This window comes from Orbicella franksi, chromosome 1 (assembly GCF_964199315.1).
Source record: "Orbicella franksi chromosome 1, jaOrbFran1.1, whole genome shotgun sequence".
NCBI classification, from domain to species: Eukaryota; Metazoa; Cnidaria; class Anthozoa; order Scleractinia; family Merulinidae; genus Orbicella; species Orbicella franksi.
In genome coordinates, this window is record NC_138145.1 from 22,744,995 (window position 1) to 22,762,903 (window position 17,909).

Below are 17,909 nucleotides of genomic sequence, written 5' to 3' on the forward strand. Positions count from 1 at the left end.
GACGAGAGCTTTCAGACAGGATGGGAGTAGGATGAGACAAGAGTGCAGTTTTGGTTTTGCAATTGAAAGAGTTTAAAATATGAAGTCTTTCATCAGCTGTTTATCAAACATAGAACCAGTAGAGACAGTAGTAGTTACGTGTCCTTTAAGATAATTGAACGATCTCTCTAACAAGACTGTTCTAATCCTAGGAACCAGAGAATCCAGAAGGCAGCTATGTGTATATCTCGTGGTTCCTTTGGGTTGGACACTATCCTACAGCATTTTAAAGTTGCCCCAAATATTCGCCAATACCCACCCTAGGTGGAGAGAAGCATTGTGAAAAATAAATGTCTCGCCCTAAGGTCGTGGCTTAAACCTAGAGTTTTCCAACTGCAATTCACTGTACTAACAATTTAATGAACCCTTGACGTAACATGCTGTCAACTTAGTTCCACTTAGTTCCACTTCCACTCCACTGGCCACTTACTTGGCATTGATGGAGACTTCCAAAGGTAGACACAAAGGTTCGCCAGTTTCTGTTGCAAGAATGGGTCCAAAGACATCGTCGGATCGTTTCAAACTCACTTTCAGATCAAACGCTGGTTCCTCCTTAACATCCGGGATGTTGTATGACACGTCAGCCTAAAGTTATATCAGCAGTGAAATGATTTCTACTTCAGTCTCTTAGTTCAAAAAAAAAAATTGCACATGTTCAAATCCACCTTAAATTTTCGAAAATGTTAGCTGGCTGTGAACTTCATAAGCAGAACCGTGTCGTGTTTGAATTATAAGCATTTAAGGCTAACTAAGGGTGCCTTTAGCAGGACATACTGTTGCTATGGTAACTTATCGTGTCACGATATTGATAGCAACGTGTTTAACAATGACTGAGCAGTTTTATGATTCCACGAACGTAACGTCAACTGACAAAGAGTGGCTGTAATAGCCTAATATATAGATTTAGGTAAACCAAGGCTGCATATCTCTGTCAACCTATTATTTGGAGTATGGCCGCCATGTTGCGCGACTCCGTCGTCGTCGCCGCCGTCGTGCGTACGCGCCCACCAGCAATACCGCTAGCCATGATAACCATGAGAAAATCAACTCATGGGTTTCTTTTTCTTTCCTATATGAGTATGGGGCTCCGCTTGGCGGCCCTTCGGGCCGCCGAAGCTCCGCTATCAAAGTTTAAGTCATGGAAAGTGCTGGATACTGTTTTGAGCCACCTTAATAGTAATTCTCACTACTGACTTTCACATATTACTGAGAATTTGATTCTTGGCCCATTAAACAACTGATGAACCCTCGTTCTATTGTTTCGTGAATAGGTAGTTGTCTTTTTTGGGGGGTGGGGGGAGGGGGGAGGGGGGAGGGGGGGAAGGGATAGCTACCTCGATCAGTGTCAGCCCACTATGGAGCACCTTCTTGCAACATAATTATATTGATGGAGTTCCAATCAATGTCACAACATTTTGATTCATTGCATCTCGTCCTTTTGCTGCTGATCTGATCAACTCTTGACAACACAAAGTGTTTTACTCAAACCTCTCACGAAGAGACGTGTTCCGACTGATTGTGTTTCACAACAACTCTGGAAACACCAACCTGCATGAGAGCACAGCCCTGTCCGGCAACCTTCACGGGCATATCCTTCATTGGCAGAATATCTGAAGGGACCTGAAGGAAAGAATTACTGATCACTATAACCTAGCATCATAGGCGTGCAAGGCGTCCAAACTGCGATGTCACTTCATTTGTTTCCTTTGACAGTGATAAGAGGGACAAAAAAACTTACCTCGGCTGTCTGTTGCACCAGTCTGTTGTTCTGTGTGATGCTGAACGTGTGGCTGAACTGGCTATTTCCTTCTCCAAACTGAACTGTAAGGTCTGTGGTGTTGGAATACACTTCCTTTGCATACTTGCTCAGGGCTTGTAAGGCTACGCATGTGTCCTAAACAGTACGAAAGGCTTACTTCACTTCTTTCATACATTTTCCCACATTTTCAGTTGTTATGGAAGAATGACAGCATGCGAGGCTTTCCGCGATCTGAACAAAATTTTGGCCAAAGCAAAACGAGCTGTGCACGGTGTCTATGAGCTTATTTTCAATTCACTTAACCTTTTGTACTGAAGTGTTTTCTACAACTAATTAGCCTGCAGTACAGGCGGATTAGCGGGGTCCAGTGCGATACACGAGCGCGCGCGAAGAGCGAGGCGAGAGAAATTTAGAAAACAAATAAAGAAAAAGGCGCTGTTGCGCCAGTGCTCTTGCAATGCGCAGATTACGTTGACATGTGAACTTACAAAGTGAGCGGCGCAACTGAAAGTCTTACCGCATTTTGAAGCGTTCTGTGAATTACCAGTGGACAGAAACAAGGCATCCAACTTAGCTAAATAATGATATAAAACAACATGAAAAATAACACGTTGCATACCTGTGTTGAGGAAAATCCCCCCAGAGCATTTCTCTGTTTAGTAAGCCACCTGACAATCGGCATCGCCTCGCCAATCAGCGACACATCGTCTTGTGCCAGTAGGACGTACGTCATCAGAGCGTATGCAGTCATTTCAATGTCAGCAGCTGGTGCACGGTAGTATGGATTCCACCAGGTATATTCGCTAGGTGTGGGTTTCGTCTCCTTCTCCTTCTCCCAATGCACTAATCCATCTGGTTCACGAAAATATAAAAAACAAGGAGAGTTTTTTCACTGGTTATAGTGCAACCCTGTTATGTTCTACCACTATCGTAGTAACTGGAATAGAGTACATGTAGGGTCAGTACAAATCAATCCAAATGGTTGTCACTGGTCGCGTTAATAATAATGGTAACAGGACTGAGAGGAGTCCAAACAAAATCGGACGACCGCGTAGCGAGAATCCAATTTGTTTAATGGCCAGAGCGATTAATAATGGTAATAAGACTGAGTGGAGTCCAATTCGGTCTGTAATCATACGAGTGATTGACAAAATCGGACGACCGCGAAGCGGGAGTCCGATTTGTTAATCAGGAGTATGATTACAGACTGAATTGGACGACACGATGTCTTGTTACCAATTAATCAAAACTATGACAAAATTCGAGAAACGAACAAACCATCGATTGAGCTCTGAACGATTAAACGTCGTTATGAATGCTGAAAAACACAGCAGTTTACTCAACAAAGTGCACCGCAACAGCTCCCGCAAAATGACGCCTACTGTCCAATTACAAGTATGACGCGTACACTGTCCAATTAATGCTCAAATCGGGTTGCTGATAGCCAATCGCGTTCGGGAATTTTGTTATAGTTTTGATTACAGGCAGAATTGGACGACATGAAGCCATGTTACTAATAGGCCATTTCCGAATTACCTTTAGCCTCTTTCTCAAAGCTAATCTTGATGCCCATCCTTTCATATGAAAGTAAGATTTCAATCACATGCAAATTACATACATATACACATCTTAATAACAAGTGCGTAAAGTCTAATAATAGAATGCAAATTATTGGATCCCCGCGAGAGTCAGACAACGTAGGCGTGTTCTGCGAGAAATAAGTGGAAAATGAACGCCAAATTTTCGTTTTAAAAAATTGTTTTAGGAACACTTACTTACGCGCTTGAAAAAGCGTCAAATCTTCCTTAACTCCGTTTTGTTTGTCTCAGTTTGTCCGAGTTATGACGTCACTCGCGCGCTTCGCTATTGGCCTCTCCCCTAAAGGGGTTTTTCAGGGCCAATGGAAACAAATGATGAAACAAATAATGCAAATGAACATAACATGGTTAAAAATCCCAATTGGCAGGAGGCAGACCAGTTGGCTATTTACAAACGTGGCCGAGGAGTTAGGCTAGGGTCTACCGAGAAACAACTTAAGCTTAGTGGTCAGAACGGGACTTGTGAACCCGCATTTTCATAGGATTGGTTGTGCACCAGGCTTCACTTTGATAGAGACGCTCAAGGAAACTCGGAAATGGGCTTTTAATCAAAACTGAAACAAAATTCAGGAATCTAGCAGCTCCCACAAATGGAAATAAACCTTTGAGTACCACCTAAGTTCCGGCTGAAGATATCTACAGACCTTCTTTGATGGCTTTGCCTTGAAGTGCTTTGAATAAATCCGAGGACTGTTGATCACCGGCTAACGTGAAAGTGTAACTAAACAGTGCTAAGCTGTATGAGTCAGTCGGCTTTGAAGATGCAGTCCTTAAGCAGTTCAACGCATTTTGGATCACCTTGTCCTGAAAAAGAAAATATCAAGAAAATCGTGACAACGCTTGAAGTTATATGGATAATGCGGATGTTCTATATTGATATGTATCAGTTCAATAGTATTTAATGTGTTAGGTTAATTCTTGTTACGAAGTTCAACATACTGTAAGCCCATATTTCGTTACGTTGTTGTTTGTCTTGCTCCTTATGACAATTAACCAAATAAAACCAACAGATACCATAAATGAAAAGACGCGAGTTTGAATTGTTCACTGTGGTAAGATAATGAAGACTATTTATGGTTTGCCTCGTGAGACGAAGTCTAACAGAGAAAAAAACTACATCAGGAGACGAACGATTATGCCCTTGATCGGTTCTAAAAATAGCTTGGAGTATATTATGATTAACATTGTTCCAAGTTTGACAGAAGAAGGATAATATTCACAAGTCTTACCTAAGGCTTGTAAATATATAATGTCCTCACAAATAACCAAACCAATTAATTCTATCACACCTGAGGTGACATTCCAGATTCCAAGAGAGACACTGCAACAAATGCTGTAAGAGTGGCTTCGGTTGATACACCACCCTAATAAAGGAACAGTTTTTCAGTACCGGTCTACCTTTTCATTACTTAAGGAATACATTTTCTACACAAAAGGGTTTAAATGATCCAAAACGAACGATGCAACGGTCTGCATCACTGTTTATCTTTACTTAGCAAAGGTCCCTGCACAATACCTAACAACAGACGTGAGCTGTACATGCTCAATAATGTATGTCTATTGACCAGACATTTGTACGGAGGGAGCGGGGGGAAGGAAGAGGAGCCTTTGCTTACTAACCTTCATGCGCTTGTTAAAAAGTCTTCCATACTTGGGAATGCAGCCATTTGGAAGTTGTTTTTTGGTTATCCAATTTTGTATCGTCTCTAGTTCCCCTGGATCAACGAAGATAAAAGGACGTGCTTGAGCAAATGAGCGTAGCACGAACGCTGTTAACCTACAAGGAGAACAAGAACACAAATTATGACCGTAATATCAAGAAATCAAGCCTTTAATTTGTCAATTAGACATTGGTGTGTTTAAGAATAACGGCAAACGGCAGTAATTGTCTCTGATCTTTATATCAATCCAGTTTAATAACTGCTTGTAATCCTTACATTAATCCAACAAAGCAATAGGAAAAGAGTCAATCTGTTAATAGCAAATATCAATTAATTGTGTACAAATATTTCTGCCATTTGCCGTAAATGTCGTTCTTAACCTCTCTGTTAGCTTTCCCGTTCCCCTCTACTTTTTTGCAGCCTGCACAAAAAAACACCTTAAGTAACAAAGGAAGGACTTGCGAGGGAACAGGACAATGACAAGGAAATAAAGGCAACTGCTTGGCAAGGAAGACGAACTCTGGCATACCAAGGGAAAGTGTTCCAAGAAAATGTCTTTCAGAGTGTATGCCACAGAAAATGTATCTTTACCATTATTTAATTTTATTTTATTTTATTTTTACACGTGGGATATTCCATGGTATACTACGAGAAAGCGTTGCATATCTATTTTATACCACGTCAAGTACAGTGGCCAACACAATCAATGCGACATACGCGCGGCGCACGATGGGAAGGTTCGGTGTAATACCGTCGAATATAAAACGGCTTTCCTGTATTCTGATTGGCTGTATTTTCTATGGCATGGTATAATAAACAATAAGATTATGAGCTCGAGATTTCTATCGCGTGATAGTTGTGCGCCCTCGTCAACTATCGCGCGATAGAAATCGAGAGCGAATAATCTAATTGTTTTAGTATAAATCAAAACTTAATCTAAATCCTCTTCACAGACACTCCGCAAACGCCAAGAAACGGCCTTCATTTCGTTAACAAGCGCACACTGCTACGCTGCTTACTATCTATCACAGAATAGATAGTGAGTAGCGTAGCCAATCAGAGAACGGCATTCATGACAGGATGCCAGTAGATTTATACTAAAAGCAGGTATTGAATATTGCCGAGCACCAAAGTAACATGTTAAAAGAAACCACTTACCACATGTTTCCTTCACTATCTCTGTTTCCAAAAGCGCTGTAGGATCCGTCAGTTCGTTTGTAGGTTAACTCTCTTTGGTATCCTAATACATACAAAACAAGCATATTACATTGCTAAGTGTTCCACGTCAAACTTGGAAGATTACAAATACAGCCAGTTCTTACTCTCCACAATGGTTCTAGCTTACCTGTTGACATGATGTTTTCGGCTTTGTTTTTCACAGATCTGGTTAGTTGCCCAACAGCTGACAAGTACTGCGTGATGTAAATACCAGGAGCAAAGTTCACCATGTTTTGCTCACCACAGCCATAAGGAAGCCTCAACAGGCTTCCAACATTCAAGGTTGGTCCCATTAGATCCCCTGAACAACAACGACAAAATGATGAGTAAGAAGGCCATTTCCGAGTTGGCTTTTGCCTCTTTTTCAAAACAAGTCTTCGTGTGGAACCATTCATATGAAACTGTGTTCCGCCCACAGGTTCATTTTCAAGCAAATCAAACTCATTTTCATGTGGAAGGTTTTGCACGAGGTCTCGTTCTGAAACAGAGGCACAAGGTAACTCGGAAATGGTCTATTCTAGGAAAACAGACTACAAGATTTACATTGTACACTCATAAAAGACAAAAGGAGGAAAGGAGTGGAGCAAGTAAGAAGAGAGTTTCAAGGTTTTTAAGTTGAATTTAGACAAACAAAAAAAAAAAACCAACAACAACAAGCAAACACAATGCACAACTTACCAACAGTTGACACCACTGCATGAACAGAGCCAGCAACAACGTTCTTAGGCAAAGAGATGTCCATGGTGTCATTAAACTGTGATTCGTCATCTTTGAAAAGCAACAACAGCCGAGTGTAAAGAATAACTCATTACCTGTCTATGGTTGAAACGATTTCTCTTGAAGTCACATTATTTGCTCTTTACAGGCTACACATAAGGTTGACGGTTTTTTGAACGTATGGCTCGCATGAAAGAAGTTTGCAATCTAAAAGGTATTTATCAATGTTACAATGTGGTCTGAAACGGTAAACGTCGAATCTCATATTACCTCATCCAGAGGCAAATAAAATTTCTTGTATTTTCTTAACACATTTCTTACTGACTTCCTCTCAACAAGTAAGCTTCCCTATGAGCTGAAATCAATCTCTATCACTTTGCAACTGGCTGTCACTTTGTGTTCAAATCCTGGCTCTCAAGTGTAATATTTATCTTCAGAATAGAGGAAAGTGGTGAAACAAAAAATACCAGAATAATAATCATAACTTGAAATGGACTGACACCAGGAATTCTAAAACTGCTTGCTTAGAAATGAAATTTTGCAAAGATTATACATAAGGTGAAATAAACTTTTCAAAGCTTTATGCTCTTCAGAGCTAGATCCTAAGTGCTGCAAAATGATAGTAATGTTTTGTACCTTTTAGGCATACAAAGCTGTTGTATGTATACTCCTGTCGAACTCCTTCAGGCTTTTAAAGACAGAAATATTGCAAAAGTTAGCATTTTCTATTTTACGACTCAGTTCTAATTTACATTTTACGCTGGCCTGTGTAGTAAGTGTTCCCAGCTACATTTTGGGGTGCACAAAAATAGAAGCGAGTGCAAACGGGAACACCCACAAATACTACGCTGGCTAACTTTGCTCTCCTGTGAGATGATTTTCCTCGCTACGGGTATCAGTGACGGTTAAAAAGTTTATTGCTAGATAGAAATGTTGCTTTAAGTACCACTGGTACACGGGGGGTACTCCCAGAAAAGTTGCGTGGGGGTGTGCGGCCCACTTCCTAAAAACCCTTACCCTATTTATGACCAAAATCTGCGATTTTTGCTGCCCTATTTATGACTTGGCCAAAACTTCCGATACCCTGTTTATGACCGTTGCGGCTGACACAGTTGCCCTAAACATAAGTTATGAAGGTCTTTTGTTGACGGTCTCATTGATAATGATGAAAAAGAAGCTTCTTCCAAGAAAAATACCCAATTCAAGACTAGAGCGCTAAAACCATACCCTATTTAAGGCCAAAATGGCCAAAATCGATACCCTGTTTATGACCACAACGGCTGTAAAACCCTACCCTTTGGGGCCGCACATCCCTATACAGCCCATATAAGGGAGTACTTCCCTCCCCCGGCACTGGTAACAGGCCACTTTTCAGCTCCTTCTTTCGGCACAGGAAACAAATGACAACATATTGCTTACCTGTCGATGGTATTTGAATGCTGCATTGTTTCTTTCTTATGGTTCTACTACTTTACATCACCAACGTCTGGAAATATGAAGTACTAGCACTGTTCTCTCTAACATTAGCTCTGTACGTACCTCAACAAGTAACTTCCTCGTCACAGCATCAGTGACTCCAAGAACCATCTGTTCCACGCCTTCATCGCACACTGAGGAGTTAACATCTTTGGCAATAACTGTCAGAGGAATTTCACGCAACTTCTTGGGAACAATGTTAAAACGAACAGACATGGCTTCATTGCTGCACACGCAAACTGACTGAGAAGAGTTTGAAAGTATTCTGTAGTATAGTGATTCTTGCAGGTCCAAGCGAATCTGTAAGATTAACATTTGCCATTGCTTAGTTCAACTATCATTTTCTACTACATTCACATCCCACGTTTCTGTTTTAAACCAAAACGTGGTAACTAACCAAACATATATTCCATTTCATGACTTTGGAGCAAAATGACGTCACATGAACAAGATTACTCAAGTTCCGACTTGAAGCTAATTCAAACAGCCAAGAACATTTATCAATTCATATCCGCATCTTGTTTTAAATGACATTATGGAAAAAAGAATTCACAATAATCCCAGGCACAACATATTGAAATTGAAATTCTCCAAAGGGGAATTTGTCCAATACTCACCACTGGTTTGTTCAAATCATGAAGGCTAAAATTGATGTGCTTGTATGACTTGAACCGCACGAGTTGCAAAAACAGGCTTATCATGTGTACGATTGGTGTGAAACGTTTCAGTGAAATGGACTGAAGACGTTGTATCTCATAGTAGACACTTGGCCTGATTTGGAAGCAGGCCGGTCAACTTGTACCACCTGCATGAGTTGTGCAACTGGTGAAGCTGCATCTTATTATGTTTTCTTAACTGGAAATCAGGTAAATAATTGATTGCCAAAAACGAATTCAGAAATCTAAGACTTACTGTAAGACACTTTTTCTCGTAGTTGAAGACAGTGGTTATAATGGACACTTCCTCGCCACGGATCACCGAGTAAGGGAGCGTAAGGGAGACAAAAAATGGTTGGAACACTTTGAGTGAAGTAGGTTTTGAGACACCAAGCCCAGATGCCTCAGACATAGCAAAAGCACTTGCAATCCAGCTGGTGATAGTGTCGGGAACCTTAGCCATAATCGTTGTCTTGCCTGTGTCTTCGCTGTTAACAAAATACAAAAATACAATAAATATTAACGTTAAAAGCCGACGTTTCGGCGTCATTGTGACACCATTCTCACGGCAAAGTGAATAAATAATGCGAAGATTTAATTTCTATACAGTCTCTACAAATAAGCATAATAACAAAGGATCACAAGTTCTTCAAGTGAATACCTTTGCGCAAATCAAGTCTGTTTGCAGGTTTAGGGATGGTTTGAGTTTTGTTATAATAATTAATTAGATATAACAATTAATTAGATAGTTGTCCAAGATCTGATTTTACTGAGTACTGTACAGGAAGCCACATAAAAACAGAACTCTTTCCTAAGAACTGAGAAAAGTGGCATACTTTTAGCTCAATTCTTGTTTTTAAAATAATTGCCAGAGAACTCCCATGTGTCCTAGAAGCATTCTGATAAAATAACGCCCTTGTTTATCATATTTTGAAGCATTCTTAGACCCACACCATCATCGATTGTCCAATTGTCTAAAAAAGGTCAATTGCAATTGTTTAAGTAACTCATAATGGTTCAGGATTTCATAGATTCAATTCAGTGGTACATGCCTAGTCATGAGACCTCACTCCCCTCATAGTAAAGTAACTGTAAAGTAGGACTTTATTTAGCCAGGGTGGTCTATTGAGCATCATGGCTGGTATACAGAGGGGCCCTGGTGACATACAAGTCATCTCAGTACTTCTTTACGAAAAAAACCCTCATCTTATACCTTTATACTTGTAACTGGCCGTGTTTCAAAACTGAATTCTGCGGCTTTATTATGTAAAAGAAACTGAGGGACATTTCAATCACCAACTTTTAATGGCTGGTCTTCAAAAGCAAACCATCATGAGCCACCTTCAAACAACATTTTTAAAGATAATTCTAACCAATCAATTGACAGTACAGTTTTAAAGTATCATATCCCAAAGCATTTGTGTTGATGCAAAATATATAATGTAATCAGTGGTATAGTAAAGCAACCTAAAAAATAATACAGATGACCATCAATCAATGAGTATTAATGTACCAAAACTGTCCACAACCACGTCTCAAACAAATACCTAAAAACCTTATTCTTGAATTCTTATAATATTTAATTCCATTATTCTACCCACATTGGTTTTATATGTGCCTTTCAAGATGTGTAAAAATGCATCTATTAGCAGTATTTCACAATAGTATTAAAACTAGAAAATAAATTGTGTAAAGTTAGCTAATTAAAAAATATTGAAAGTGGTGCATTTATATTTTGTACGGATAAGCTAATGAAAAAATCCTATTACAATAGGCCATTTTCGATATATTAAAATTCTAACATAGCTCTGAGGCTTGGGGGAATAATACAAAAGAAATGAATTATTCATCACTTAACCTCAATGTGATTTCTTTTGTTTTATTCCCTCAAGCTTCGGAGCTAAGCTGGAATTTTAAAATATCGAAAATGGTCTATTAGTGTTTAACTTGAGTATTGTTAAGTATTAATTGTAACTATGGGTAGCACTCACACATCTGCAAGTAATGTTAGCCTTGATAGTATCGTAATTACTGTACGTGTTGCGGGAAGTGGATAGGTAGAACAGCTACATACAGCAAAAACTTCAAAGGGTTTGCTTGATTGAAATTCCACACCTTTCTGATACAATATTCCTCGCTATAATCACGTGCTGACCATGTTGATACAATACCAAACTGATCATGACAAAACAACATAACATGTCCTACTGTGCACGATCAGTGACAGGTGTAGCATTTGCGTTGATGTTCCAAATTAAGAGAGTGTTAAGCTGAGATTCCAAACTGTGTTTGGAACATCAATACCTGTGACACGAAAGGTAACCTTTGTACTTCACCAGTTAAACAAATATGTTTTAAATGGATACACCTGTTCAAATGAAAACATTTAACAGGACAATAATGTTATTTCCTGGCCAATGCCTAATGGCTTACTTGACCATTTCCTCTGTCCATAGCCATGCCTCAGGAAACTCCTTACGAACATACACAGACTTTTTCTTAGATTGCTGGCTTTTAGCCTTTTGATTAATGCTGTGTGACCAATGGGAAGAAGAGCTGCAGGGCCAGGGGCTCCCATTGCAGCTACACTACCAACTGACCCTAAAAATATGAAAGAATGTCACATGTAGGAAAGTTTGTGTCAGTTTTCCCTGCATTCTGGCCATCTCAGTAATTTTTCCTAAGCGTTTTGCTGTAATTTTTCTTTAATATTGGTTGTGCTTGTGCCCCTATCGATTTTCTCGACTCTCTGAATATTATCTACTCTACAATGTATGGATAGTGTAAAGAAAATAATACTTTACATATACAGTTACTGACAGTTAGAAGAGAAGCTCAGAAATTAGACATTCCTAGACGTTCCAAGGCAATGACCAGCTGTGTCGGACTGCCAGACAAGATATCAGAAGCTTATCAGCTTGTTCAAGGTAATAAGCTTCTCAAGATATCCAAATTCTTTTTATAGGGACAGGCTGAGTTCTCGCATGCCCATTGGTCAAGAGCTATGGTCAAAGAGAGTATAAGCACAATGCAAGGGTATTTTCAGAAAACGTAGTAACAAATTTATCTTGCTTTTCAAATACTTGGAAATTGAAGAGGGGCGGGGGGGGGGGGAGAGAATGCTGCTGGCAGAGTAAAACATAGCAAAGTCTAAATTGACTGATCATGAAGGTATGGCACGGTAGAACCTGCTACTCTAAAGGAGGTAAGAATGTACATGTATACACACCAAGGAAAACATGTTAAACTCAATCTTGAATCGAGAACACAGTGTTTATCGAATTTGTTCCAATGTTTAAATAACGTCTGTACCATCTCGAACACATCATGAAAATTAAACAAATGACACATTTATTAATTCACAATGAGATCTTTGAGGTTGATGGTTGATTTTTACAAGCCTCGAGTCTCCAGCATACAACAATGTGTATGTGGTTAGTTGGAGGAAACAAGCATTTCGTTAGCCTTTGAATCATTTCATGAGCACACTACCCTTGGACAAACCACCTCCATCTCTCTCAAGATAACGATCTTCTACCCTTTCAGGTTCAATCATTGATACCGGCCCTTCTTTGAGGTAACTTATTGTAGGAAAATCTTCGCAATAGATCTTGGGAGGGTTAATTGTGAAAACTAAACCATTTTATGATGCCTTAAAGAATCACGTGTCAGTAACCAGTCCCATGAACATCACATATTTAATTAAAGATAAAAAGCGGTTTGTGAGGAAGCTAAGTTCAAGCGAATTTGCATAAAAGAGTGCCAAGCTAATTACATGAATACTTTAGCACGAAGAGAGTCAGACTGCACATTCAGTGCCGGTTTAAGATCTTGAATACACAGCATTTCATTAACAACGCAGTCAAATTTGTTCGTGCATTTCTTGATTACATTGAAGAGTGCTAAGAAATTGGTCAGAACAGCAGTGTTATGTTCTTTGGAATAATACTTGTAAACAGATGACGCCTTTTGACGGTGTCCCTCAACGCGCGTGTGAAGGTGGCCCTTTGTGTACCCGACGTAACCTGCATCACACAGGTCACACTTGAATAAATAAACAACGCATTGCTGGGTCACGATGTTAGGCTTGGGCTCACGCAGGCTTAGATCTTGTTTAAGCTTGCGGCTAGTAAACACGGGTTGGATGGTCTTTTGCACCTTGCTGCTAAGATCTCTAAGTTGTCGTTTGACAGACACTGCAGCATCCTGATCTTTATAGGGGATAACTATCCGGATGGCGTCATCGGTACGCTGTTTGGGCTGGTCCACTGCGACTCTCGAGGTGATAAACCTGTTGATGAACGCTTGGGAGGAGTCTTCCGTAAGCTGAGGTATCCGAATCACCTTATTGATTCCGTCATCAACTAATTTGACTGCCTCGTTAATGAAATGCTGTGTATTCAATATCTTAAACCAGCACTGAATGTGCAGTCTGACTCTCTTCGTGCTAAAGTATTCATGTAATTAGCTTGGTACTCTTCTACACAAATTCGCTTGAACTTAGCCTCTTCACAAACCGCTTTATATCTTTAATTATGTAACCTTGATAATTACGCAAGATGCACCGAAACGTCGGTTTTTTTCACTTATATTTCTTGTCTCATGTATTTCCAAATTGTTTCTTAAAAGACTTTTGAAAATTCGTTTCAACTTAGCCTCTTCACAAACCGCCTTTTATCTTTAATTATGTAACCTTGATAATTACGCAAGATGCACCGAAACATCGGTTTCTATCACTTATATTTCTTGTCTCATGTATTTCCAAATCGTTTCTTATAAGACTTTTGAAAATTCGTTTCAACTTAGCCTCTTCACAAACCGCTTTTTATCTTTAATTATGTAACCTTGATAATTGCACAAGATGCACCGAAATGTCGGTTTCTATCACTTATATTTCCTGTCTCGTGATAAACTGTTTGTTTCTTTTTTCATTGTTGTACATGTATCTATGCTCACAAGCTCCACAATACTGAACTCCGTTCCTTTTGCAAAACAAAACAAACACCACTCCCCCAATTGGACAGGCACTGCTGGTTAATATACAGCTGTTTGAAGAGGCAATTACTGTATATAACTGATAGGCCACATAGAAAAGGCTTCCAGACAAGGCTGCTTGCTTAAGTGAAACTCAACAGTTACTTCTCAGAGCTATTACAATTCAGCATGTTGATCACTTTTTATTGAAGTCACAAGGTAAGAACCACCACTGTGCCCAGATAAATGCCTGAAGTCGTTAATGATGATGTTGCAAATTATAAGAAGCAAGTTGAATTTGCATTGTAATATAATCTATAACAATATGATGCCATGAAGATTCTAACATTACCATTGTAGTTTGTATAGTGCGATGATCAGGTGAGGGTAATTCTGAAAAGAAGTGTTATTGGTGACCAACAACGGTGCTTTTCAGAACTACCCTCACCCGGACGATCACACTAGGTTCAAACCTTCACCTATTTTACTATTCTAGTAAAGTACATCGACGTTTAAGCTCAATTAGTTAAACAAGTTGTCAGTGGAGACAGAATCATCACCATGACTACAGATGTATTACACCATGGCCCAAAGAATTAAGTCTTACTTGACCATTTCCTCTGTCCATAGCCACGTCTCAGGAAACTCCTTACGGACATACACAGACTTTTTCTTAGGTCGCTGACTTTTAGTCTTCCTCCTAAAGGTTCTTTTTGGAGTTTTAGGGGCAGACAGCCGGGTAGCAAGAGGCCCTGGACCAACAATGCCACTCGCAGAAGTCCGCCGCCATGCTAAAGTGACTGGCACAAGGAGAAATCACAGGATAATAACTGAAGTGAACTATAAAAGGTACTCAGTAATTAGAGGTTACTCAAAAGACAAGACTTAGCTTATTGTTAGTTTGTCGGAAGAACGTCCATACACACAGCTAGTCTGTCACTTCAATGAATATATGTATATAATGGTAATTAATATTAATGGAAGAAGAGTGCCTGGTTAATCGAGAAGGCCTCTATGTATAGCAGTAGGAAGTCCCTGGATTGAGTATGTCCTTATGTGGCAAGTTGCCACCACCAACCAGGTAGGAGCCTCAATGCCAAGGAACAACGAGCAAGTCACATCATGTTGAAGAGTAATGAGAAATGGGAAAATTGAAAGGAAGAAGGGAGAGCTGTAGGCAATACAAAAAGCTACCCAGCTTGGCTGAAGATTCCACATGATGGAAGATTACTTGCTGTTCTTGGGCAGTGGCTATATCATGTACACAAATCTATCAGCGTACGTGCGGGGGGTGTGGTGACCTAATGGTTAGCAGGCTGGACTCCAGATCGAGTGGTCCTGGATTCAGCCTTGGCCGGTTCACTGGGTTGTGCTCTTGGACAAGACATGTTACTCTCACAGTGCTTCTCTCCAATCTGGTATGTAAATGAGTACTGCTACATGTAACGCCAGGGGGAAATGCTGCGATGGACTGGCATCCAATCCAGGAGGGAGTAGAAATACTCCTAGTCAATCGTGCAACAAAAACCGGGATAAGCTCTGGCCTTGAGGTGCCACTGGCTTGATGCAGACTTAATTATGCATGTAAGTACATGTACACCATAAATTAACTGCATTCAACTGCAATACATCTCCAAACATCCACAAGTCTTCTGTGTTATAGATCCCGAGACTATGATGCACATCATGATATCACCGACTTTTCGGGTACATACGCCTATTCAGTGGAGCTGATTCGTTCCAACATGTAAACCAAATAATTGTACCACCTCAAGTAACATCTCAAATAGGCCAGGTAACCATGTACTAAGGTTTCAGGATGCAGCAGTATGAACTACTCCAGTTTAGCCTTTGCAATATTTCTTCACTGTAACAAATTAGACATGACCAAACCACTTCTATGTATGTTCCTTGAGATGATGATCATCTTCCCCCTCCTGCTTGATCTTACATTTTTCACATTATGTCTACACCAACAAGTTCCATGATAATTCTCTCTTCTTTCTGTAGAGTTTGTCTACAAAATTTCGTTTACATACAAGACAAGAATTCAGTTACCACGTCTGATAAAATACCTCCAAGGTAAAGTGATGCTCTCAATTTTTTTTTTTCAGGTAAAAAAGCTCTAAGGATAATGGCAAGAAATAACTGCCAAAAAATAATGATTAAAAACCTTGTTGAAGGTGGCCCTTCTTTGAGGTCATCTATAGTAGGAGAATACTCAAAATACATCTTGGGTCTAGGTAAATTGTGAAAACTAAACCATTTTATGATGGCTTGAATATCATGATGTTTAGAATGCCAAGCCCACTTTATATGGAAGTACTGACGTGATGACATATCTAAAAGTGTTCAAGATGATTTAATTTATTACACCTTGATACTTTTTGGATTGTTCTACATGTATCTAGTCTAACAGGCTCCACAATAACCCTGTTCCTTTTGCAGAGTTTGTCAACAAAACTGCTGCATTGTTCAGGGACAAAGATTTAAGTAAAGTGGTTTAATTTCACATTTTTCTTGCCTTAATTTAGCCAGCAGTAAATATATCTAATATTGGGTGTCTCATAAATTGCCTTGTTTATGTAGTTTGGTTTGTCCACTATGAACTAATTCTTTTCTGAACATTAAAATGTAATATTTGGTTAGATTATCAAAAATAATAATACAAAAGTATTTTAAGGTGAGAAAACACACTTAACATAAACTGATGCTATTGCTAGAGAAAGAATGCCGAAGAGTCAAAGTTGTTAAAGTCCTCATAACAACAACATGCAATTAATCAAAACAGTTAAAGAGACATGATCGAGGACACTGAGCAAGAACAAAGCTTCAATAATGACAAAAAGTTATTTACACCCTTCCATCAAAAGATATAGACAAAATGGATTGTCAGATTGATGAGACAAAACTAAGATTATCAATTTTACATGTAAGATGTTGTGAATTATTAACTTGCAGTTTTATAACAAATTTGAAAAACCGTTGTTAAAGATCTGTTGTATAATTTGTCATCACAAGACTAAGGCACGTGAATAAAAATTTATATGAATTCAGTTTGTTGCAGGAACATGAAATAAATAACCAAACAAATAAAGGAATAAAAACAAATAAAAAATACCACAAAAAATAAACATCTTAATTGACCACTCCCCCAACTGGGTGAGTCCTGCTGTTAAATACACAGCTGTTTGAAGAGTAAATTACTGCATAATGGTTGTGTTTCCCCTGGGACAATTTTGGCTAGATAAAGTCGGAAAAGTCCAGAGATGCAGTGAAAACAGTGCATCTTGAGTTAAGCGAGTTAAAAATGCACTCTCTTTTCACTAGAAAAAACAAGCGATTATCTCGCCTATGTGACCGGAAATTCACGCCAAGTTATACCACCTCGCGAGATCGTATAACTTGCCCCGGTAAATGCTGTAGCCAATCACATTGTGCGTAGTGACAGACGCCTGCCAAAGAATCTGGCCATAGTATTTACCACACCCTCGTATCGCGGTTCAGTTTGCGAAACAGAACTTTAAGCAGCAGACCAGTTCAACTGTCCTTCTCATTTATTTCAGTTTATCATTCCTACGGTCCCCCTAGATTCTCCAGTTCCTCGGCCAGAACCCTACCTATGACACGGCGTCGCCTGACGTGCAGAAAAAGTTCCTGCAGTACAACATTTCGTCGCATCTTCCTCATTTCTGGGGACATTAATGGCATCCTCTGGAAAAGAAATGCCTTCTCGATCTCTGATAATGGAGTCATGACTACTCCGAAACACCGGATTTTATCGTTCGTTTTTACCGTTTAATGTTTTGAG

General features: G+C 39.5%; 1 protein-coding gene across 2 annotated transcripts in view; it reads right to left on the minus strand.

Moving 5' to 3' along the window:
- Nucleotides 1-17,909, minus strand: part of LOC145478377 (C3 and PZP-like alpha-2-macroglobulin domain-containing protein 8) — a 44,226-nt gene that overhangs the window by 3,506 nt on the left and 22,811 nt on the right. Inside the window, exons 19-32 of one of the 2 annotated variants that reach the window (XM_081456388.1) lie at nucleotides 14,706-14,898; nucleotides 9,381-9,612; nucleotides 8,532-8,768; nucleotides 7,629-7,680; nucleotides 6,954-7,043; nucleotides 6,403-6,576; nucleotides 6,216-6,297; nucleotides 5,017-5,173; nucleotides 4,686-4,760; nucleotides 4,041-4,200; nucleotides 2,418-2,650; nucleotides 1,778-1,933; nucleotides 1,588-1,659; nucleotides 470-624 (exon numbers count right to left, since the gene is read on the minus strand). In XM_081456388.1, coding sequence (XP_081312514.1) covers nucleotides 470-624; nucleotides 1,588-1,659; nucleotides 1,778-1,933; nucleotides 2,418-2,650; nucleotides 4,041-4,200; nucleotides 4,686-4,760; nucleotides 5,017-5,173; nucleotides 6,216-6,297; nucleotides 6,403-6,576; nucleotides 6,954-7,043; nucleotides 7,629-7,680; nucleotides 8,532-8,768; nucleotides 9,381-9,612; nucleotides 14,706-14,898 — 2,068 coding nt within the window. The remainder of the gene's footprint in view (nucleotides 1-469; nucleotides 625-1,587; nucleotides 1,660-1,777; nucleotides 1,934-2,417; nucleotides 2,651-4,040; nucleotides 4,201-4,685; nucleotides 4,761-5,016; nucleotides 5,174-6,215; nucleotides 6,298-6,402; nucleotides 6,577-6,953; nucleotides 7,044-7,628; nucleotides 7,681-8,531; nucleotides 8,769-9,380; nucleotides 9,613-14,705; nucleotides 14,899-17,909) is intronic. The other variant, XM_081456393.1, reaches the window with a different exon arrangement.